This window comes from Protopterus annectens, chromosome 7.part0 (genome assembly GCF_019279795.1).
Source record: "Protopterus annectens isolate FY-2018-M chromosome 7.part0, PAN1.0, whole genome shotgun sequence".
NCBI classification, from domain to species: domain Eukaryota; kingdom Metazoa; phylum Chordata; order Ceratodontiformes; family Protopteridae; genus Protopterus; species Protopterus annectens.
Genome location: NC_056739.1, coordinates 449,845,374 through 449,870,554, shown reverse-complemented (window position 1 = coordinate 449,870,554; position 25,181 = coordinate 449,845,374). Strand labels below are relative to the sequence as shown.

Below are 25,181 nucleotides of genomic sequence, written 5' to 3'. Positions count from 1 at the left end.
TCAAAAACTGTTTTTATAAAAAAAGTCATCCAAAAAGTCCCACCAAACCAAATAGGATCCAGGTTTTACTCCAGGTTCTCTTTAGTGCCCCAAAAACAGGGGACTGGAGAGCCATTTTGGATCTTAGCCAGTTCATCAAGGCAGTTCAGCAAACCAAATTTCGGATGATCTCAATATAGTCTATACTTCCATTCATGGAAACAGATGATTGGATGTGCTCTATAGACCTCCGGGATGCATATTACCACATAAAAATGGACAAATGATCCAGGGGTTTCCTGCGCTTCTGGCTGGGAGACCGTCATTTCCAATTCAGAGAACTGCACTTTGAACTCACCTCAGCCCCCAGGGTGTTCAAATGGATGGCAGTGGTAGCAGTTCATCTCAGACTGCAAGGATTTTGAGTTTTTCCATACCTCGATTACTGGCTCCTCACCGCTACCACCAAGCATAAAATAGAACAGGCAAGAGATTACATTCTGCATCTTTGTGCATCTCTAGGCATCACAATACATTATGAAAAGTCAAATTTACAGCCCTTACAACAATTAGAATTCATCAGAGCCCTGTTTGACGCAGTTACATGAATTGCTTCACTCCCACTGGAAAGACTACAAAGGATTAGATCTCAGGTCAGCCAGATTATCCAGAGCACAAGTGTTCCAGCGAGATTAGTCCTTCAAGCATTAGGGTCGATGGCAGCCTCCCAGTGGTCTCTGATAGACCAGCCATTGTCTCAACACATCTTGATTACCAGTCGCTGCAAGTAGGATTTTTCATGGTGGCTCCACTCCAACAAGATTCTTTCAGGCCGACCATTCAGCTTTCCTCAACCCCTAGCCATAGTGACCACAGATGATTCCCAGATAGGGTGGGGGGCATTTTCTGGTAAAGACAGTCCAAGGCACATGGTCCCAAATGGGGGCCAACTTGCACATCAATATTTTAGAGATGAGGGCAGTGCTGTTAGCAATGCAAGCATTTCAGGATTCCCTCTCTCTAGGAATGATAGCAATGCAGATGGACAACATGTTGGTGGTCTGGTATATCAACAAACAAGGGGGAAGCAAATCTTGCTCATTGTATCAAGAAGCACTCAGAGTTTGGCAATGGGCAGTTTATTCCAACCGATTTCTCACAGCAATGATCATTCCGTGGAGCTCCAAAGTGATAGTGGACAAACTTAGCAGAACTATACTCATGCCTCACGAGTGGTCTCTCAATCCTGTGGTGATGAAAGAGATTTTTCATCACGGGGCCAACCTTACTGTGATCTTTTTGTGCCCCTCTGAACAACAAGTGCAGCAGTTACTTTGCCCTAATCCTCCCTCCAGGAGAGTCGCCCAGAGATGCTCTTCTCCATGATTGGCCCCCCAGTCTTCTCTATGCCTTTCCCCAGCTCCTCTATTATCTCATTTTCTAAAAAAAGCCAAGAGGTTGTAGAATTCAGTAATCCTCATTGCCCCCCTTTTGGCCTCGACAAGTTTGGTTTCCTTTCCTTTGGCCTCATCTTCTTTGGAAACCATGGATTCTGGACCCAGCTCCATATCTGCCTTCGCATCCAGAGGGCATGGTTCAACTGAACCTCCAACATCTCAAGCTCACTGCATGGCTTCTCCAATTCACATGATTGCCAGGCATCCTTCCCTTTCCACTCCTGACTGACAAATCATTGTGGCCCAACACAAACCTTTTATTAGGAAACTGTATCAGGGTAAATGGGAAAAATTTGCAAGTTGGGCCCTTATGAATGAACTTGATCCTTATACTACCCCTGTTTATAAAGTTTTGGATTTTTTTGGCTAACCTCTATCAGGCTGGTTCCTCTACCTCAACAATTAAAGTCCATCTTGCTGGAATCTCTGATTTTCATATGGGGTTTGATGGGTCATCCCTTATGTTACACAAACTTTGTAAAGCCTTTTTAAAGGGAGCCTTAATGTTAAGACCTCCTTTTAAAGAACCCATTCCTCCCTGGGATGTAACACTAGTTCTTCAGACCCTTATTTTGTCTCCTTTTGAACCTTCAGCTACTTGTGACTGAAAGATTCTGTCTTGGAAAACTTTACTTTTAGTGGTTATCACATCTGCCAGAAGAGTATCTGAACTTCAGGCCTTGTCCTGCAAACCACCCTACAGTGTATTTCACAAAGACAGGGTCTCCCTTCGGACTATTCCATCCTTTTTACTGAAAGTAGTCTCAGAATCTAATATCAATCTGACACTTCAGCTACCAGTCTTTTTCCCTAATTTTTCCAATAAAGGGGAGTACTCCCTTCATTTATTAGATGTCCACAGACAGCTACATTTTTATCTTCACAGAACAAAAGGTTTCAGAAAATCTGATCAATTATTTGTTGCCTTTTCCTATCTCTCTTTACGTAATCCAGTTTCAAAGGTTACCTTGGCGAAATGGCTTAGAGACTGTATTACATTTATCTGTCAGTCAAAAGGGCTCCGCCTTTCACGCTCAGTAAAAGCACACTCAACTAGAGCAGTGGCAACTTCTGCAGTTTTTCATTCCAGAGCTTCTTTAGATATTTGTTTAGCAGCCACTTGGCCTTCTCCTCATACCTTTATCACTCATTACAAATTGGATCAGGTCTCTAAGGGAGGGGCATTATTCTGTTTTTTGGTGCTTAGGAATATTCTTCTGTAAGACCTCCCATTATTTAGGTAGCTGGGGACTCTGTCCCACAGTCAAGGATTACATGAAGATTTATAACATCAGATAAAGAAGTTATGTCTTACCATAACGTTCCATCTGTGTTGTCGATCTTCACTAATCCTTGACATTCCATACCTCCTTCCCCCAGCCTGAAATTCTTAGTAGATCGAATTTTCCCAGAACTGTCTTCATACTGGGGATGCAGATCTAGTCTCCTATATTTGTCTGCCACTAATTTAGGCAAACTCGATCTGAGGTAATTTAGAGAGAAGCATCATGGGTAAAGTCTAGCTCGAGAGTTTAGGAGGTGTGAGCCGAAATAAATGGCAGAGTCTGTTCCGAGGCTCGGAACCAAGCCCACAGTCAAGGATTAGTGAAGATCGGCAACATAGATGGAACGTTACCATAAGACATAACTTCTTTTTTCATTATGTTGCTCATCAGAATCTATCTTTTTACATACTTTTACCATAGGTTCATAGGTTGGTACTAGGCTATCGGCCCTAGGGCCTATACAAGCCTAGCCATAACAATTCCCTGGCTATTTCTTCCCACATTATTTACTTCCCTGGACCCCTGTCTAGCAGGGTGACTGATGGGATCCCTGGGGTGAATTTCCTTTCTCCCATCCAATCATCAAGATTTCTTTTGAAGAGGGCCAAAGAGGTGCTCTGCTTGACATGTATGGGCAGTCTATTCCAGAGTCTGGGGAGTCTCTAGGTCACAAACCTATCCCTCAGGCATGTTTTGTTTATTGTGATGACAAGGTTTAGATCCCTGGAGCATGTGGCTCTGAGGGATTGGGATTTCTTTAAGTGAAGCATGTCCAACAGCTCTGGGTTTGACATGGCCTTGTATGTTAAGCAGAGATCGCCTCAGAGTAGACGATATGCGACAGAGTATAGCCGGAGTTTTTTAAGATGGTCAGCATAGGGCATCTGCTTTAGGCCTGTGATTTTTTTAATGAGGTATTTCTGCGGCCTTTCCAGTTGTTGCAGATGTCTTGAGAGGTACATACCAAATGGGGCATTGTATTCTATAATGGATCTAATGAGGGATGAGTACAGTGGGACAATGACCTCATTTTTTCTGGATGAAAAGCCCTTAGTGATGTGGTGTGCCACATAGAAGGATTTCCTGACTGTTGTCGCAATGTGGTTATTGAAGGTGAGACCACTGTCCACCTGTGTCCCTAAGTCTCTTATCACACTTTTGGTGTTTAGTGTACTGCCACCTATGTGGTAATTCACAGGTACATGTTTTTTCCCAAAGGGGATAACTATACATTTCTTGGCATTGAGCTTGAGCCCATGGCTCTGGCACCAAGCATCTGTTTCTGTAAGGCCCTTTTGTAGATTATCCACTTCATTTGGGAATTCAGTAATGGCTCCCAGTTTGCAGTCATCTGCGAACTTTGTTAGCCAGAGTCCCTTAGTGTTGGCCTGTACTTCAGAGAAGTAGATGCCAAGCAAGAGAGGTCCCAGGATTGAACTCTGAGGTACTGCACTTGTCTGGAGCTGGATTTGGAGTCAGCTACTTTTACAGTGTGTGTTCTGTCAGTAAGCCAGTTGGCAACCCATCAAGTGATGTAGGGATTAATGCCCAGCTTAGTAAGTTTATCTATGATTCCAGAGTGGGGGATGTTGTCAAATGCCTTGGTGAGGTCCAGATAGGCTGTGTGGACTGCCTTATCCTCATCCACGGCTCTGGAGACGGATGCGAAGAAGTCAGTCGGGTTCAGGAGACAAGATCGGCCCTTCACACACCCAAACTGGGTGGGGTCCAGTGTTTTAAGGTTGCCAATGTCTTTGTTTATAAGTTCCATGATAATATGTTCCATTGCCTTGCAGATCAGGGATTATAACACTTACAAAAGCTTGTGCAAATTTGGCATTTTATTGTGTTGTTCCCTTGAATAGTGAGATTCTGTGATTGTTTTGAGTGTGGAGCAGCTGTGAGTTTTGGAGCCAGCAGAGAATATTGGACTTTGAAGAGAATCTTTGATGTTAAGTTGTCTATCTCGCCTTCATTCTTGCTGGTTGGGTTTGGAGCCGATCCTCGGCTCCGACTCGGTCATCTTCAAAAGCTCGAGAGCTGCTTACTGGCTTGAGGCCCCCCTATATTCCATGATGCCTGGCATTAGATACCCAGATCTCATTTGCCACTTCTGCTACAAGGTTGCGTTTACTGGCTCAGGTCTTATTTTTTCACTTTATTGATATATATTTAGAACTTTTTTGTATATTATTAGTTAGAATATTTAGTGTTCATACATATTTGTAGTATCTGTAGGTATTTGTTAGTGTTTAACCTCCCTTGAAAACTCGTTTTTCTTCTTAGAGAGTTTTCCCCTCCTCCCCCATGCCCGTTTTCCTCTTTAAGGTAAGCCGTTTCAGTTCGAGGCTTATCCTTGTTTCCTTTTTTAAGGTAGAAAAATTTTTTCAATAGAAATTGTGGTAGTTGTAGGTCCGTTTAGCTTTTCTTATATTATAAAGTGTATGTGTGCTGTTAGGGTGTGGTAACTTGTGGGGACTATGTGTTTTTTCTAGTTACCAACTTCCCTTAGTACTCTCTCTGTATTTTGATTTTTTTCCTTTACAGGAATGTCTAAAGACACAAAAGTGTCGGGATTCAAGAAGTGTGACTCATGCTGTCAGAAAATGTCACTGACAAATGGTCACATTTCTTGTGTCTATTGCTTGGGCGCCCTACACCTGCAGGACTCTTGTTCGGTGTGTCACACCTTTAGTCCAAGAGTCCTGCAGGAGCGTAGGAATAAGCTTATCCTTAGGGGGTTGCTTAAACCTGAAGGATCACCGGCCAAGACTCAGTCAGTGAAACCTTCCAAGCCACCGAAGCCGTTGTCGGGTGTGGCGTCTGCTTCAACTTCGGTTCGGACTGGAACCGAAGTACCTATCTCAAAGCCAACTTTGGCTCCGACTGGAGCCGAAGTACCTATCTCCCAGTCGGCCCCGACTCTTCTGTCGGAATCATCAGGGAGTCGAAAATGTTCCAGATCACCATCCTTAGAGTCGATTAATTCGGCTCCGGGGTCGCCTTTGTTGCAATCGGAGAGAAGTCATCGATCACACTCTTCTCGGTCGTCTAGACTATCTGACTATGATTTGGAGAGAGTGGTGAGCAGGCTTTTAAAATCGCAGGCCCTGGCTAAAATGCTATCCAGCCCCCCCCCCCCATCAGGGTTTAGCTCTACCTATATCTGCAGTAGTTCCTCCTTCGACTCACCCCTTCAGCTCGGAGCCGGATCATACTGAGGCTGGGATCGTGGGACCATTGGCACCGATACCTCCCCTTTCAGTTCCATCATCAGCTCCGATCTCTTCCATGGTGCCATCCTTGGGAGGGATCTGGGCGCCGGGACTCCCTTGTCGGCTCCGAGGGGGCGAGTGGCATCAGACCCTTGTCCGACCCCGTTCTCCCTCTCGGAGCTTCGGCGCAGGTGAGTTCGGCTCCTACATCAGCTTCGGAGCTGTCACTCTCGGTGCCAGGGAGGATTCCGGTCTCGCCGGAGCCTTCTCCGATATCGGGAAGGGGTGCCTTCAAAGTCATGAGGAGTGTGCTGGCATCTGAGTCAGCCTCACGGTCAGCTTTATCAGCTCCTCCCCCCATGGTGCTTGCTCCTGCCTCTGCCCCTCCTCCAGACCCCAAGCGTGGGGAACAAGCACTCCAGGGCACCCCATTGGGTGTATCTTCCTCTTCCAAGGCCTCCCCCATTCATTCAGAGGTGCCCCCTCGAAAGAGGAAATGCAAGAGGAAGCATGTTGATTCCCCTGAGTCTGTCACTTCAGATACCGACTTGGAGGAGTTGGAAGGGTCCCCGAGATCCCCCTCTGAGGACGTCTCCTTCTCAGACATCCTTGAGATTCTTAGGCATAGGGGGAACTGGACTACCCTTAATCCTTCCGAGGATGAGTTGGTATTCCTGGACACATTTGGATCCTGACCCTCCATCTCCTGGATGTCACTGCCTTTCGATCCACTGATGTCTGTGGTGGCTCGAAAGGCGCGGTCAGCTCCAGACACAATGGAACCAACTCCCCGCTGGCCCACAAAATTTATTACCGCCCCACAAGACAAGCAATTTCTGACCAAGGGTGTTCCCGTTGATGCCATGGTGGTAGCAGCGGCCACAAAAAAGGAGTTGGCTGAAACTTCTTCATCTGTCCATCCCCCTAATAAGGAGTCTAGGATGATGGACGGATATGGGAAGCGGATGTTTTCCTCAGCGACCTTCTCCATGAGGTCGCTGAACTATTTGTGCCATTTTACCCACCTTCAAAGGGATCTCCTTAAAGAGCTAGGAGATACCCTTCAAGATCCATCAGCTGCGGGGGCCCAGGCTAAGGTTGCCTCCCAGCTGGCGACTCTTAATTCGGTAGTAAACTCCTCCATGCGGCTCATCTCTTATGCAGCCGATGGCACGAGTAGGGCCGCAGGCACAGGCGTGCCTTTGAGGAGGCACGCTTGGATGCAGTTATGCAACTTTGCAGAACCCTTCAGGGTGTCTTTCACCAACAACCCCTTTGATGGTTCTGCTCTATTTGTACCACAGGTGAAGAATACCCTTACAAGGTGTGAACAGGAAGGCAAGACTCTGCTGTGGGAGTCCATTTTTCCACTCCTTCAAGACCATATCCCAAGGGTCAGAAAAGTGGGAAGATGTGGTTCCGGAAACCCCAGGGAGCCATGCCTGACACACGTGGAGAGTTCCCCTCCAGGGGCAGAGGAGGTAACAACAATAGACGCCACCCTAGGAGCAGAGGGGGACTGCAAAATCAGGGCCAAAGAGAATCTTTCTCTGACAAGCCCTTCCAGCATCCCTGAAGTGATGCCCGGCTGTCCACCTTCAGAGGCAGTCGGGGGAAGATTTTCGCTGTACCCAAAAGCCTGGCAAAGTTTAACACAAAACAAATGGGTACTGTCTGTCATATCCGAAGGCTATAAAATCCCCTTCCTTCGCACTCCACACATTCCCAACAAATCCCTTCCAGATGTTCCACCCAATCTAAGGGATCAAGCAGTTCAAGAAATTTCAAAACTGCTAAGAAAAAGAGCCATCCAGTCAGTCCCAGCAGACCAACAAGGATCTGGAATTTACTCTAGGTTATTTTTGGTTCCAAAAAAGACAGGGGACTGGAGACCCATTCTGGATCTCAGCAGACTAAACAGGTCTGTTCAAAGAACGAAGTTCCAGATGGTCACGCTACAGTCAATTTTACCCTTTCTGGGTCAGGACAATTGGATGTGCTCCCTAGATCTTCAGGACGCGTACTACCATATCAAAATGGACAGACGCTCCAGAAGATTCCTCCGCTTCTGGCTGGGAGCCAGTCATTATCAGTTCAGAGCTCTGCCCTTTGGTCTCACCACAGCCCCAGGGTGTTCACCAAATGTTTGGCAGTAGTTACCGCTCGTCTGAGACGGCAAGGATTCCAGGTGTTTCCATATTTAGATGACTGGCTCATTACTGCAACCACCAAGCATCACCTGCTGCGAGCCAGAGACTACACCATCCAAACTTGCTCCAAACTAGGCATCACAATAAATTTAGAAAAGTCTGTATTGTCGCCTTGTCAATCTATCACCTTTATAGGTGCAAACTTAAATATAAAGGACATGTCAGCGAGACTTCCAGTGGACAGAGTGTTAGACATTCGACGACATGTGCAGGTCTTATTAGGATGCAAAAAAATTCAGGCCAGATTCGTCCTAAGAACATTGGGTCTCATGGCAGCGGCTATCATACTAGTTCCCCTTGCATGTTTTCACATGAGAATTCTTCAGTGGATGCTGTTTACACAATGGTCCTTCCAGCAACTCCCAATGTCTCACATGATAATGATCACACAGTCATGCAAAAACCATCTTGTTTGGTGGATGGTTTCCCCATCATTACACCAGGGCAGACCATTTGTTCTTCCTCCTCCAGTAGCTACGGTGACTGCGGATGCCTCCCTGATCAGGTGGGGGAGGGGGCATTTTCAGGGCAGAACAGTCCAAGGCACCTGGCAGCCTCACGAGTACCATCTGCATATCAACGTCTTGGAGATGAGGGCCGTGCTTTTAGCGTCACAAGCTCTTCAGAACTCTCTTCCCACCGGGACCATTGCAATTCAAACAGACAATATGTCAGTAGTATGGTACATCAACAAGCAGGGCAGAACCAAGTCCTACCCCTTATGTCGAGAAGCACTAAGACTTTGGCAATGGGCAGTCTCTTCCCAATGGTTTCTGATAGCAGCGCACATCTCTGGGAAGTCCAACGTTATAGCAGACAGGCTGAGCAGAGCAATTCTCATGCCTCATGAGTGGTCTCTCAATCAGACTGTGGCGGACAAAATCTTCCGCAAATGGGGTCAGCCTTGGTGCAACCTTTTTGCCACCCCCTTCAACAGCAAGTGCGACAATTTCTTCTCTCTCCTCCCTCTTCCCGGACAATTTCCCAGAGATGCTCTAGTTCACGATTGGCCTCCCTCCTTTTCCCCTGATTCCCAAACTAATACAGAAAGCTACCACATTGGGATGCAAGATGATCCTCACTGCCCCTTACTGGCCTCGACAAATTTGGTTCCCGTTCCTGCATCATCACCTTCTGGAGCAGCCCTGGACCCACTTCCAGACCTCCTGATCCATCAATCGGGTGGGCTGCACCAATCTCTTCAATCTCTCCAGCTCACTGCTTGGTTGCTCCACTTCTGACCTTAGCCAGGCTTCCCAACATCTCCCACTTGGTGCGTGAAATCATCTTATCCTCGCATAAGTCTACCACTAGAAAAACTTATGCTAGTAAGTGGAAACGTTTTTCCTTATGGGCAGAGACCAGGAATATGGATCACTTTTCAGCCCTGTCCACCATATCTTAGAATTTCTAGCGGAACTTTTTCTAGCTGGATCCTCTTCTGCCACGATTAGAGTTCAGCTAGCTGCAATTTCAAACTTTCATACGGGCCTAGCTGATACAAGCATCATGTCCCATAAGCTTTGTAAAGCCTTTCTTAAAGGGACCACTCTACTCAGGCCCCCAGTAAGAGATCCCTTGCCTCCGTGGGATCTGAATTTGATTTTAGCTTCCCTGATACTGCCCCCCTTTGAACCTGCAGCTTCTTGTTCTTTGAAGTTTCTTTCTTGGAAAACCCTTCTACTGGTTGCAATTATGTCGGCTAGTAGAGTTTCTGAACTTCAGGCTCTTTGTGTTCATCCTCCTTACCTAATTTTTCACAATGATAGAGTTTCTCTTCGGACTAACCCCTCCTTTCTTCCAAAGGTTGCTTCTGATAATAATTTGAATTAGTCCATTGACCTACCTGTGTTTTTTCCAAATTATTCCAACAAAGCTGAATACAAATTACATCAGTTGGACATTCATAGACAATTACGTTTTTACTTGCATAGAACCAAGCAAATCAGAAAATCAGATCAGTTGTTCCTGTCCTATGCTGATGGTAAACAAGGTATACCAGTGTCAAAAGTAACCTTATCTAGGTGGTTGACATCCATTATTACATTTATATGTCAGTTGAGGAATAAAGAGCTTCCTGCTAAACCAAAAGGTCACTCCACTAGAGCTCTAGCTACTTCATTGGCATTTCAGGCAAGATTGCCAATGGAAACTATTTGTGCGGCAGCTACATGGGCCAATCCTCATACCTTCATTTCACATTATAAGCTGGATGAGGCCTCCAGGAGCAGAGCTGATTTTGGTTCCACTGTTCTGAAGAGTCTGTTCCGATGAGCCACCCAGGATTGAGGTGCTGGGGACGCTGTCCCAACCAGCAAGAATGAAGGCAAAATAGACAACTTAACATTAAGAAGTTATGTACCTACCATAACGTTCCATGTTAGTTGTCTTCTTCTCACCTTCTTTCTTGCATCCCACCCTCCATCCCCCTAGCCTAGTAGACCGAGAAGAGTTCCTTAAGTTTTTTATCACTGGCTGAGTCTTTTCTGGCTATTACTTCTCACTATCAGTCTCTCCAGTAGGTTCATGCACCCTACTACAGTTTACTGTATTACTATTATTATAATTGTTATTATTATGTCTGTAGTTAGGTTTACCAAACGAGATCTGGGTATCTAGCGCCAGTCATCATGGGATATAGGGGGGCCATGAGCCAGTAAGCAGCTCTCGAGCTTTTGAAGATGGCCGAGTCGGCTCCGAACCCAACCAGCAAGAAAGAAGGCAAGAAGAAGACAACTAACATGGAACGTTATGGTAGGTACATAACTTATTTTGTTTATATAACTGGAAGCATTACGATTAGCAGTTGATCTTCCTACTTCATATTGCAGTGAGATGAAAAAATATATATATCTGTTGTTTTGATCTTGCTGTAGTACAGCTTTTCCAAGGGAGTAGTGTTTTTTTTTTGTTTTGTTTTGTTTTATTCAACAAAAGGGTTTAATTCTTGAAGGATTATAAGAGATTGCCTTGACTCTATCCATTTTTATAATATGAACTGATCTGTACATCCCTCATTACACACATTGTTGTCTCTCCATTTGCTTGTCACTTTGCATCCTTTTATACAAACATGCTTAGAGCTACAGATTGACATATTTGTTATTTGGTTATATTTATATGCTGTACTTATATACGGTGCTCTGAATTCCATCTGTGTATCCTATTTTCTGGTGTGGATCACTTTTATTTTCTGGTCTTCAATGTAAATAGAGTTTATCCAGATGGCTATAAGCCTGATAAGAACCACAAACAAAAAAAATATTAAGGATACAATTAAAAATGCTGGTAGGAGAATAAAAGGGGCATGAATAGAAGATGTTTATTCTAGCAGTCTAGAAAGATGAGCAGTTTGGGTGGATAATGCTGTTACCAAGAGTCTGAGATCTCACACACTTGGTATTAATCACTTGCTCCATGTTTATGACAAGTGTTAAGGTTTCCATGCATACAGAGCTCCTTTTGTACACCTCCACTACTTGTGCACTAATTGTATGTAAAATACTGTCATGTATGTGGCAGGTGGAGGTGTGGGACTCCTGGGTATCTATACTTTCGGAAATGGGGGTCCATTATAGCGCAGCAGACAAACCTGATGCATTGGACTGTCCTTTGTTAATTTACATGGATGGACTGTACAGATAAAATAATAATTTATTTCTGATGTAAAAATTATTTTCATTGCCTTGATTTATTTTTTGTGTTAATTATTTTCATTGTGCATTTGAGTTGTACCTTTTTGATGTTTTGATCATTTTTGTAATGCTCCTCTGCATTATGTCCAGGTTCATTCTTCTTAAATTTTCTTGTAATTATTTTAATTCCCTAGCCACCTTCAGCTAATTTCCTTTTCCTTTTTCATCCACACTTTCCTGCATCATGTTTTTCATTTGCACGTTCTCTACCTTTTTGACTTATATCACAAGCATTATTCTTCCATCTTATTTTCAGTATAAAAACACATTCACATACCACACCTTTATCTTGATCTCATATACATCTCTCTGTCTCGAGTACCACATGCTTTTGTCTGACACCAGAATAGCTTTCCCTCAAAATAATTCGTTGTTCATGTTTCCTTTCATAGATGGTTAAAGTCTGCAGTACAATGTTGGATACAGGTCGTATTTATAACCAAAGCAGCAAGCAGTTTGTCAGTGGAATCCGAGAATTGTCACAGCATTCCAGTGGTGACAACATGATGATGGTAAGCCATTTATCTTTCCAAGTGGTATTTATTTTTTTATTTTATGCTTTCCATACAGGTTCTGCTGTGTGCATCTGCTATTGCAGCACCTTCACCCATCAACGACAGCACCTCTTTATTTTTCTTGCTTAATTCAAAAAGAAGTGCTAAAATGAAGACAGACTTCATTAGCGCATTATAGGTAATGGTTGAGCAGACATGGACTGTCGTGTTATAGTAGGTGTCACATTATATCAAAATATTGTACTTTCCTGTAACTATATTTGATATGGACATCTGCATACCAGTTTTGTGCTGCTTGCATGAGGAACAGCACACATTAGAGCTGTTGCAAAGTTAATATCCTATTTTACCCCATTTATATCTGTTGGCATGTAGGGAAGAACAGTGTCGCAAAAGCTGGCTTTCACCCTCAGTGTAGAAAAGGAGTTGGCCTGGTCACTTAAATCTTGTAGTGTTTTTGCTTTGAAGTACTATATTATTGGCATCTAAAGCATTAACTATACTGCTGCTTTCATTGGCTAGTCATTTTTAAAACGTTTTGTTCTGTTGAAGCAAACATTTCAGATTAAGCATTATTCACTTATAAGGCAAACTGTGTATGACCAAACTGGGGATGGTTGTAGTACTTTTAGAACATTCACACACATGCTGTAGGCATTTCATTCCTTGTGATACTTTTGAATACTTTAATACTTTACTACCCAAGAATGACTTACAATAACTACAAAATATATTTGTTATTCTAAATGATTTTTTTTAGTTTGTCATTCATGAGAAACTCATTTGAATATTATTCAGATATGTTGCTTATTTCATGATACATTATATGACAAGTAAGATGCTAAACTTGTTATGGAGTGATTGAAGAAGAGAGAGGAAACATCCATGACACAGTGGTTAATTGTTTATTCTGTACACATTTAGTCTTGTGCATCTGGATTATTCTAGTGCTGAGCAAATACTTTGCAGCACAAGTTCATGTCTGCAGACCTGTATTTCCGGCACCCAAGGACTCTGCTAAAGTTTGCATGTTGAGTTTACTCATTTGGTGAACAAGTTTAATTTGACAAGACCCTGGACATAACATACACTTTTTAAGCAGGCCAGTGGGTTCTACATTGTCTTGTATGCATAGACTGTTTTTAGGTTATGCTTGGAAAATGATGTGAAGGGCTCCTGCATAGACATCTTTACATTTTTGCAAACACTGGCAGTATTTATCGGACTCCTGTGACCCTGACTAGATCTACAGTTTGTAAATTAATTCCAGTTAAATGAACTACTTCCTTGCTCTATGTGTGGTGAGCAGTGATTATGCACATGTTTGGACTAAATATAAATTTTATTTTCATTTTAGGTGACAAATTAGTAAGTAGTCTGAGTCTCTAGAGAGGGTTGATATGGTGCCCTGTATTGCTTCCCAAGGTGATCTCATGATTTGCCAGTCAGAAAAGTAGTATATAGATCAGTAGACTAAGAAATTGGAAAGAGAACTATACTAAAACAGTTTACTGTTATAACAATATATCAAAACTTATTTTGTAGAGCATTTATTCCTATAATACTGAATTAAATATGTCACATAAATGCTATGGGAAAAGATTTGAAATATGTTAAGCTTTGTAATTTGTTTACAGACGTGAGTAGTTGTAAAACACTCTGACCTTTGCGCAAGTCAAACATTATTTAGTCTGTTCATCTTTTCCAACCATATGTTGTTTTTATCCATCCATATATCTCCACATGCTTTAGTCTGAAGTTATAGATGGAGATCTGAGTTACACATGCTTCAGTCTACTAAAGTGATGTATGTATGCTTCTAGGCAACTGGTGAGGAAGAAATCTTATTTGCAGTTCTGTCTGGTTCTTTTGAGAATCAAGCTTATCATGAATTTCAGCAGATACTACTTTTTTGTCTATAATGTTTATTTAACATTTGTTGACCGGGAAAGTCTGACTAGGACAGAGCCTATTTTCAGAGGTGGCCCAGGGAGAAATGCTCCAGATGCATGTCTTTGGATTGTGGGAGGAAACCGGAGTACCCAGAGGAAACCCACGTGAACACAGGGAGAAAATGCAAACACCGCACAGAAGACAAACCAGCCGAGAATCGAATCGAGGAACCTCTTGCTGTGAGGTGACGTTAACTACTGCACCACTGCGCTGCCCAGTGTTCCAAAATTTGAGTGATCTGTGACAACTTACAATGAAACATCTACAGGGATTATTGGTCCTTGTAGCATTACTTTGATAACTGTGCAATCTTAACTTTTAAAGCTTTATCTACCAACTGTATGAAAGATAGTTTGTATATCATCGTTGGAGTTCTAGACTGGTTAGTGACTGTTCTGCAATGCTTTTTAACTGAATTGTTCCCTTTGCTCCATAATGTGTGCAATTATCAGTATGTTCACTTGTTTGTGGTCAGTTACTTACAATTTAGACCTCACAGGAAGACAGGGATTTCCTTTCTTTGTCAAAGTAGTATTGACAGCATTGATAAGTGCTGATTGTTAGCTTTTTCTGTGAAATACAGCTCTGTAATATTATTGCCTTTCAGTAGGTGGCAGCAAATATATCCTTATAGTTGTATTCTTTTTCTTAACTCAGTCATAGCTTTTAAGACTTTTTGAGCTATTACCAGTGGCCTGCAGGTCTGAAGAAGCATATATTCATTTAGGTTTTCCACTAACTTCATCTATGATATTGAAGTGACAGCACTCTGTACTAGATCTCAAAGGTCAGAGGCTCAAGATAGGAGCAAAGAGAGGCTTTTTAGGATTGCCTCCTTTTGAGAAAGTAGGACATATTTTGTAGGACAAAACTGCCCACAGCCAGGGCAAAGGACACAACTTCACTTCTTTGCCAAAATAAAACCTGATTCTTGTAACATTTGAGTTGCCCGTGCCATTTCTTGTCTTTCAGATACAAAATAACTGTTTTATACAACTATAAAAGAAAACTTCAGAAATATCCATTGTCCTAAAATCTGAGGACATTTGCCATTTTTTTAGGTTTTTTTTCCACAGGATACAACTGCCCAAAGTGAGACTGTCCCTTGTAAAAAGGGACAGGCGGCTACCTTACTGTTTTTTAAATACATAGAGTTAATTAAGAAACTGAATGAAAGCTTATCCTCTAACTTCTTGCATAGTGAAAGAATTATGAACATGAAACACAAGGTCCGATACTACATCTAGTTAAAGAAAAGTTGGGTGGCCCCACGGCCATGTTAATGATATACAACAAGTGTGCATGGGAATAAAAGGTAACAGTTTTAAGACTTCTAATGGGATAAGGGTGGAGCAATACAGTGACAGGTAAATCAGCACCCTGAGAAATAGATTTTTTATAGTAGATATGCAGTATGTGCAGCTTCTAAGTGAACTGCTGTCAGAGGAGAGGGGGAGAAGTTCTGAGACTGGATACCTGATGCTGAAATCACAGGTTAATTTGACGTTATAGATTCCCTTTAACTTAAGAAAATTACTTTAAGGTGTATTTGGAAGAGGACAATAGGGAAACAAAAATGAATAGCATAGAGTAAGAGGAAAATAAGCTAGAAGAGGCATATTAGTTTAGAATAATGTTTTATATATATCGATACACACACACATACATACATATATATATATATATATATATATATACTTTTATATTATCCTGTCAGAAAATGTAGTCCAACAGATCAGAAGAAAAGACAACATCCTGCAAACAAAATAATATTATTGGGAAGCAGTGGAACAAGCTGGACACAATATACCCTATAGGTCAGAAGAATACATTCTATGAAACAGTGAATTACAAAAAGCAGACCAGATGCTTCATGTATAGAAATAGAATTAGACTTGGAAGGCAATTCTAGAGAAAAGCTAGTGCAAATAAACCAAAGGAAACTTGAAAGAAATAAGAGCACAGTAAAAAGGAAAGGGTAAGTAAGAGGCGAGAATAATGAGTCTAGACTTGAGAGTAGTTATGGGAGAAAATGAGGTAAGGAATATGGAATAGATGGGGCACACTGATGAAAATACTGGTTTTAAAAAGTGGACACAGATAAAAGGAAAGCTTTATCAGGAGGAAGGGGATTTGTTTATGAAAATTTCAAGGGAAATGTGAAAATATCATAATCGACAGAAAATATAGATACAAGTAAGCGATGTCAAGAGACAATAGATTATCTTTTACAATAGATAGACTGAAATTCATTGAAATGATGATGCAGAGTAGTTAAGAGAAGCCCATATCATAGAAATATGATATATAGATAACATAATACTAATTCTAAAATTGGTAGGAATTAGAATTATGGTGAACAAATAGATGATTACAGAATCACAGTCATACATGTAATAAAAGTGGTCATTTGCTGAAAGAAGTGGAAGATAATAAAAGATCAGATCAAAAAAGAGAGAGAGAGAGGAAAGGAAGAATATCTTGTCTGAAAGCTTCAAGAAGATGTATAGACTGCTCAGAAGGTAAAGTATGCAGGTTTACTGAGAAATTGGTAAATCTGGTATGGATCATAGGGGGTCCCAAAAGTTTCATTTCATTCATTTCATTTTATTCATTTTACAGGTAGTTGAACTAGTCTATTAGGATATATTATCAGACACAGATGTTCTTCATGTTTCACTGTTGCAGTCATTACATTTGGGTAATCTGCTGGCAAGTTACCCTCATTCGGCCTGATTAACAAAGTCTTGGGTCCTGCGTCAGTTGCTGTCCCTTCTTCCATGACGTCAGGTCGTCAGGGGTATAAAACATGCAGCCAATGCCATTACATCAGTCTTTCTTGCTGTGCGGTGCCCGAAGCAGAAGCAGTTCGCAAGTGCCAGTCGGCCGACTCCTGAAATTTTCGAGTTTCAGAACCGAAGTCTTCAACTTAAAGCTAAGTATCCCGTTGGGGAAACTTTTTCTTGCTCCTTACCGATGTCAGTAAAAGTTAATAATTGCATTAGTTGTGGAAAGCAAATACCTCATGAGGATTTTCATCTGTACTGTATTCCTTGCCTAGGCCCTGACCACGACGTACCTTGCTGTGGTTTTTTGCTTTATTTAATCAGCGCAATATCCGTTGTCGGTACATGTTTGCCTCTAAATATTTTGGTTCTCGGTTTAATTATCCAGAAATAACGTCAGTTAGCCATCTGACTACCGGGATTCCGAAAAAAACGCAAAGAAAAGACAGAGACAGGCCATTGAGGTCCAAAACTGCTGACAATGCTTCTCTTCAGCCAGTCGCCAGTTCACCGATACTCAGTGAGGCACTTTCGCAGCCCCTGATACCCGCTACTTTTGACTTGCAGGCCTCTACCGAGACCCATTCGGAGTCTGGTATGCCGTGGGATGCTTCACCTATGGAACCCGTGGATGTCTCTACCTTGGATAGGTCTGGAGCCGCTGTTCAGGCACCGGCTTCTGAGGGTGTATTCAGGCCTACAGAGTTGCATATTAAACCGACTCCACCTACTACATTAAGGCCTAAATCTCGATCTATGTCTAAAAAACCGACGCCGTGGCCACATGTTCAGGCCCCTATGCCTAAAAAACAAATGATCAAAATGGCTGAAGATCTTATTACTCTAATCAGGGGTAGTCAACCCCCCTCCCTTCTAAGAGGCCTAGGGCTGAGCATGACTATGTATCTTCTGATCAGGACTCTGTTTCTTCTGATTCTTCTAATGACCTGAATTTGTCCATCCCTACTTATGAGGATTCTGATGCAGATGATTCCATTCCCTCTGCCCCCCCCCCCCCCCCCGAGGACTTTTCTTTTGGGGAAACTTTACATACCTTAAGGGAGCATTTCCACTGGGAAAGTCAGGAATTTTCTGAATCAGAAAAGAGGCTTAGGGATTTCCTTCTTCAACCTCAGAATAGGCCTGTGGCTATACCTCCTGTACTAGACATTGTTGATGTGTTTTTGGAATCCAGTATGGCCCCTGATTCCTTGACTCTGGCTCCTAGTAAACCTGACAGATACTACAGGGTTCCTGAGTCCCACAAGTTCCTTTTCAAAAATCCTGTTGCGGATCCAGAAAACATTTCTCAGGGGCCCAAGGGCATTAAGGCTTCTACTGCTAAAAATCCTACCCCTTCTGATAGAGACTCAAGGGAGCTAGATAGATGGTGTAAAAAGGTTTATATTTCTGCAACCTCGGCAATCAGGGCTTTAAACTGCGAATTTCATATGTTAAAATATCAACAGCATATTATTGGACTGCTTAAACAGAAAATTATGTTGATCTCTGACTTTGTGGAAAATAAAGATTTACAGGATTTATTGCATTCTGCTGAACAAGTTGGAAAACATACTTTGCAATGTGGTTTTGATTCTTTAGAGGCCTCTTGCAGGGTTGCTGTTACTGGGTCTGTGCTTAGAAGGCATGCTTGGCTTAAGGAGCACTCTCTGCCTGACCATGTTAAAGCGAAATTGTTGGATGCTCCTTTAAATCAGGACCGCCTGTTTGGTAATAAGGCTGAAGAAGTTCTAAAAAAAATGGAAGATAAAGCTAAATCTATGCAAACTGTAAAAGATTTCTTGTAAGTGCAGCCTCATAGATTTAGTAGGCACTGGCCTACGAAGAACTGGTCCTTTCCAGCTCCTTCCAGATACTCTCAAGCCAAATCCAGACACACCAAAAGCACCAGGTTTCAGTCCCAGGGGACTCTCAGAACTGAGCAATGGGGGGCCTCCACTTCCAAATCTGGAAATAACAAGACACCCCCCTATGGTAAACAGTCTCAATGACTTTCTTTTAAAATTTCCAAGCACTTACCTTTCAGCCGCCCCTTTGGGGGGAAAAGAGTGCTCTTCATGCAAAAAACTGGGAACTCATAACGCAGGGCAAATGGATTTTAAATATAGTGTCCCAGGGATACAGATTTCTTTTCCACATGTTGCCAACACCAAACAGGTGTACAGACCTGCCCCTAAATCAGTGGGCAGAGGCTCAAAAACAAGTGCTTTCCCTCTTAAACATGGGGGCTGTTCGACCGGTACCAGAAGAGGAAAAGGGACAAGGTTTCTATTCCAGGCTTTTCCTGGTACCCAGATAAGGCAAATCATGGTGTCCAATTCTGGACCTATCTACTCTAAACACCTTTCTGGACATTCCAAAATCCAAGATGCTGACTCTTCACCAATTACTTCCTATGCTAGGCAAATATGCCTGGTTGGCAACTCTAGATTTAAAAGAAGCTTACCTGCATATCCCAATCAGGGAATCTTGCAGAAGATACCTACGCTTCAAAGCAGGCTACTTGCATTATCAGATGTTCATCGTGTTACCCTGCTGCAGTCATCACACTAGGGTTATCCTGCCGTCAGGCCGTTCCGCAGTCGGCCGGAATTCCAAAGTCTTGGTCCGGCGTTGGTTGCTGTCGCTTCTTCCCTGACGTCAGTGTGCCAGGGGTATATATAATGCATCTGACACCATCTTCTTCAGTCTTTCTTGCCGCGCAGTGCCCGAAGCAGAAGCAGTTCGCAAGTGCCGGTCAGCCGACTCCTGAGATTTTCAAACTCGAATTTCAGACCAAAGTCTTCAATAAAGCTAAGTACCCCATTGGGGAAACTTTTCTTGTCTCAGACTGATGTCAGAAAAAGTTAACAACTGTATTTCTTGTGGGAAGCAAATACCTCATAAGGATTTTCATTCTTACTGCATACCTTGCCTAGGCCCAGACCACGACGTCACTAGTTGTCATTTTTGTGCTAGGTTTAATAAGCGTACTATAAAAAGACGCTTTGATTTCGCACTACACTACTTCGGTAGAAAATTTAACTACACTATGCCGTTGGAGCAACCGACTACCGGCGTGCACAAAAAACACAAGGATAAGGACAGGCAGCCTAGATCCAAGCCAGACTCCGAGGCCTCGGCTGGTCCGGTCTCCGGTTCACCGGTCTTCAGTGAGGCTCTGACGCAGCCCCTGACTACCGCAGATCTGGAACCCGAGACCGCTTCGGAACTTTTGGTGGAAAGTACCAGGCCGACGCAGCCATTTTGTTCAGCCCCTACCGACGACACTGCTGAAAAAGATGTCGGTGCTGCAGAAATACCTTTGGTTTCTGAAGGCGTCTTCAGACCGACGACGCCCACCATTAAAACATATCCTAAGACGAAGACTCCTATAAAACCTAAAAAGACTGCACTTCAGTCCCCTGTTCAAGGCCCCATGCCTAAGAAACAGATGCTCAAAATGGCTGAAGATTTGATCTCTTTAATCAGGGGTTCCCAACCCCCTCCTGACAAAAGGCCTAGACAAGAGGAAGATTATGCATCCTCTGAACAAGTGTCTATTCCCTCAGGCTCCTCAGAGGACCAAAATTATTCCTTCTCCCCTTATGAAGATTCTGATGCTGAGGATTCCATTCCCTCAGCTTCTCCCCCTGAAGACTACTCCTTTGGGGAAACTTTACACTCTATGAGGGAACATTTTCACTGGGAAGGTCAGGACTACTCCGACTCAAAGAAAAGGCTCAGAGAGTTTCTTTTACTCCCCCAGCACAGACCACTTGCCACCCCCCCAGTTTTAGACATTGTGGATGATGTTTACTTAGAATCCAGTTTGAACCCAGACTCTCTGCCTCCTGCTCCGGCCAAACCTGACAGATACTATAGAGTGTCTGATTCCCACAAATTTCTTTACAAAAGTCCTGTTGCTGATCCAGAAATTATCTCCCAGGGTCCCAAAGGGGCTAAGGCTTCTATGGCTAAAAATCCTGTACCCTCTGAAAGGGACTCTAAAGCACTAGACAGGTGGGGGAAAAAGGTTTACACCTCAGCCACTCTAGCTATGAGGGCACTAAATTGCCAGTTTCACATGCTTAAATATCAGCAATTTCTAATGTCTCAGTTAAAGCAAAAAATGAGCACACTCCCTCAACAGTCTGAATTGAAAGAAATGCAGGATCTGTTGCATGCAACTGAACAGGTGGGCAAACATACTTTACAATGTGGCTTTGATTCTTTGGAGGCTTCCTGCAGAGCAGCTGTCACTGGGTCTGTTATACGCAGGCATGCTTGGTTAAAGGAACAAACTCTGCCTGATCATGTTAAAGCAAAGCTTCTAGATGCTCCCTTACAGCAGGATGTTCTTTTTGGAGTTAAAGCAGAAGAAGTCTTAAAGAAAATGGAGGATAAGGCAAAATCTATGCAGACAGTCAAAGATTTCCTACAGGTACAGCCCCATCGCTTCAGCAGAAATTGGCCAACAAAAAATTGGTCCTTTCCAGCTACTGACAGGCCACAGAGGGGTAAATACAGACGTCCAAGAGGCAGAGGACAACCACAAGCCCAGTGCAAACCTCGACAATGGGGCACTGCAGCAGAGAAGGGAGGAGAACACAGGTCCCAAACTACCAGAAGGCAAACTCAATGACTTGCATCTCATCTGGCCAAGCAACACTCTCTTGGCAGCCCCCTTGGGAGGAAAATTCGCACTTTTTTCAGACAACTGGCACATTGTCACAAAGGACAAATGAGTCCTAGACATAATTTCATGAGGATACAGATTCCATTTTCACACCTTGCCAATGAAAAGAGGAATGCCAAACTTGCCACAAAATCAATGGGCGGAAGCACAAAGACAAATTACAGCTCTCATGGACATGAGAGCCATTCAACTGGTACTTACTCGAGAGCAAGGCCAAGGATTTTACTCAAGACTCTTTCTAGTTCCCAGAAAGGACAATGCCTGGAGACCAATTCTGGACCTTTCAATTCTAAACACCTTCTTACAAGTACCCAAATTCAAGATGCTAACACTACAGCAGCTTCTTCCCATGTTGGGCAAAAAAGCATGGCTAGTAATGTTGGACCTCACGGAGGCATATGTCCCTATCAGACAAAGTTGCAGAAGATACCTCCGTTTCATTGCAGGTTCAACCCATTACCAATTCTCTGCACTGCCCTTTGGCTTATCTACTGCGCCCAGGGTCTTCACAAAATGCCTGGCACCAGTAATTGCATACTGCAGACAAAGAGGAATTCAAATATACCCATACCTGGCCGACTGCCTCATCCAAGCAGAAAGCAAGGACATCCTCTTGCAACATCTGGCTTTTGTAAAACATCTTCTAAGTTGCCTGGGGTACACAGTAAACGAAAAGAAATCAAAACTAGTACCCTCACAAAATATGACATTCCTGGGTGCCAGCTTGAATACAACAGCCCAAAAGGCTTATCTGATGCCAAACAAACAACTACAACTGACTCAATATTTCAAAACAATGGCAACAAAGACCCAACTACCTGCAAGAAAAATTCTGCAGGCCTTGGGCTTCATGGCATCTTGCATACTACTAATACCATTTGCAAAGCTGCATATGAGGAAATTACAGTGGTACCTAAAAAGCGTATGGTCTCAACACAGCCACAGCTTGGACACAATGATATCTCTCATTCCCTGCCTACAACAGGAGTTTCTATGGTGGTCACTGGCATGTCACCTCAACAAGGGTCAGCCTTTCACCTTGCCCCCAGCCAGGCAAACTATGACAACAGATGTATCGGACTACGCCTGGGGGGCACACATGGCAGGACAGTGCGTTCAAGGCATATGGTCTGCAGATCAAAGGAATCTGCACATCAATCAAAAAGAGATGTTAGCTGTACAGAATGCTCTGACAGCCTTCAAGAATCTATTACTTCCAGGTCAACTTACAGTAAGGACAGACAATACCACAGTAATGTGGTACATAAACAAACAAGGGGGTACACACTCCTACCCTCTATGCAAGCAAGCAATGACCTTGTGGAACACAGCTCTGGCTTACCAAGTTCACTTACAAGCTCAATTCCTGCCAGGACAAAAGAACACATTGGCAGACGACCTCAGCAGAAACATCATGGATCCCCACGAGTGGAAACTGGATCCACAAGTATTTGCAATGATAACTCAGAAATGGGGCCTTCCAGACATAGACCTGTTTGCCAGTCCTCAAAACTATCAGCTAACAAAATTTTGTACAAGGACACTTCACCATCAAGCTTGGAAAATGGACACACTTTCATTCAGTTGGAAAAACCTGACAGTATATGCCTTCCCTCCATTGCCTCTCCTCACAAAGGTGCTTCTAAAAGTCAGAAAGGAGAGACCACGACAGATACTCATAGACCTAGACTGGCCACGCCAGCACTGGTACCCACTATTGAGGAATATGGCCCAGGGCCCACCTTGGATTTTACCACAAACTGCCCATTTGCTCACACAGCAAATCAATCAGATTCTTCACAGCCAGCTAAAAACCTTAAATCTGGCTGCATGGAAAATCACCTAAACATCCAGCCAGCTCCTCTTTCCCAAGCAATTATGGATGTTATTCTGGAAGCTAGAAGGTCCAGCACCAGGAAGGCCTATGTGGTCAAATGGAAAAGGTCTTGTGCTTGGAAACAAACTAAAGGCCAAAACCCACTTCAGCCTCACCTGCCTCAGATTCTACAGTATTTAACTGAGATGTTGCACAGAGGACTTTCTTTTTCTTCCATTAAAATCCATGCATCATCTATTTCAGCCCACTACAACACAGAACCACCCTTATTTTCACATCCACTTCTAAGGCAGTTCCTCAGAGGGGCAAAAAACATTAGGCCCCCAGGAGAGCACCTACACCAAACATGGGACCTCAATTTTGTTCTGGAAAAACTTACGCTACCTCCCTTTGAACCAGCTTTCTCTGCAGGTCTGCAGTTCCTATCATGGAAGACTGGCCTGTTGCTAGCAATAACTTCAGCTAGAAGAGTCTCAGAGCTGCAGGCACTAATGGCAGTGGAACCTTTCCTCATTTTCCATCAAGACAGAGTTTCTCTACGAACTAATCCTTCCTTCATGCCTAAGGTGGTTTCCAGTGTGTCTTTAAATCAAACCATTCACTTACCCACCTTCTTCCCAAACCCACAGAACAAAGGAGAAAGACTCCTGCATTCCTTGGACATTCACAGGCAACTTCGCTACTACTTGGATAAAACTAAGGCTTTCAGAAAATCTGACCAGCTCTTTGTATCCTATGCTACAGCTTCACAAGGGAAGGCCATATCAAAACAAACCATTTCCAAATGGATAGGACATTGCATTCATTTTTGCTATACCCATTATGGAAAACCAGTTCCTGCTACCATTAGGCCCCACTCTACCAGGGCAACAGCTACATCTACAGCCTTCCTCAGGGGGGGTACCAACCAAGGAGATTTTGGAAGCTGAAACTTGGAGTTCAGTACACACTTTTACCAAACACTGTCACTTACCACTTTACTCTAAGACTAGGGCTGGTTTCACCACTGCAGTTCTGCAGGGCCTTCTAGCCTTCTCTAATCCTCTATAACTCCTCCACCCATCCATAGCTTTGGGATTCTACCCAAGTGTGGTGACTGCAGCCAGGGTAACACGATGAACATAGTACAGTTTTGTACCTACCATAAATGTAGATGTTCGAGTGTACACCCTGCTGCAGTCCAGGTTACCCTCCCTCCATCCCCTCTGATCTAACTGGCTAAATCTATACAATACCTTCCTGATGTATTTGCTTATAGCTGGAGGGATTTTGTGTTTGTGCAAAAAAATTACTTTATTTGGTACTAATTACTGACCACCTTTTTGGGGACACCTGACATCTGTGGCAAAAAAACTGAAGAATATGGCATCGGATGCATTATATATACCCCTGGCACACTAACGTCAGGGAAGAAGCAACAACAACCGACGCCGGACCAAGACTTTGGAATTCCAGCCGACTGCGGGACCGCCTGATGGCAGGATAACCCTAGTGTGATGACTGCAGCAGGGTGTATACTCGAACATCTACATTTATGGTAGGTACAAAA

General features: G+C 43.2%; 1 protein-coding gene across 1 annotated transcript in view; it reads left to right on the top strand.

Moving 5' to 3' along the window:
* ACAP1 (ArfGAP with coiled-coil, ankyrin repeat and PH domains 1) overlaps nucleotides 1-25,181 on the top strand; it is a 1,330,515-nt gene that overhangs the window by 597,935 nt on the left and 707,399 nt on the right. The window contains exon 3 of the mRNA XM_044077032.1: nucleotides 12,235-12,354. Within this exon, the coding sequence (XP_043932967.1) occupies nucleotides 12,235-12,354 (120 nt within the window). The remainder of the gene's footprint in view (nucleotides 1-12,234; nucleotides 12,355-25,181) is intronic.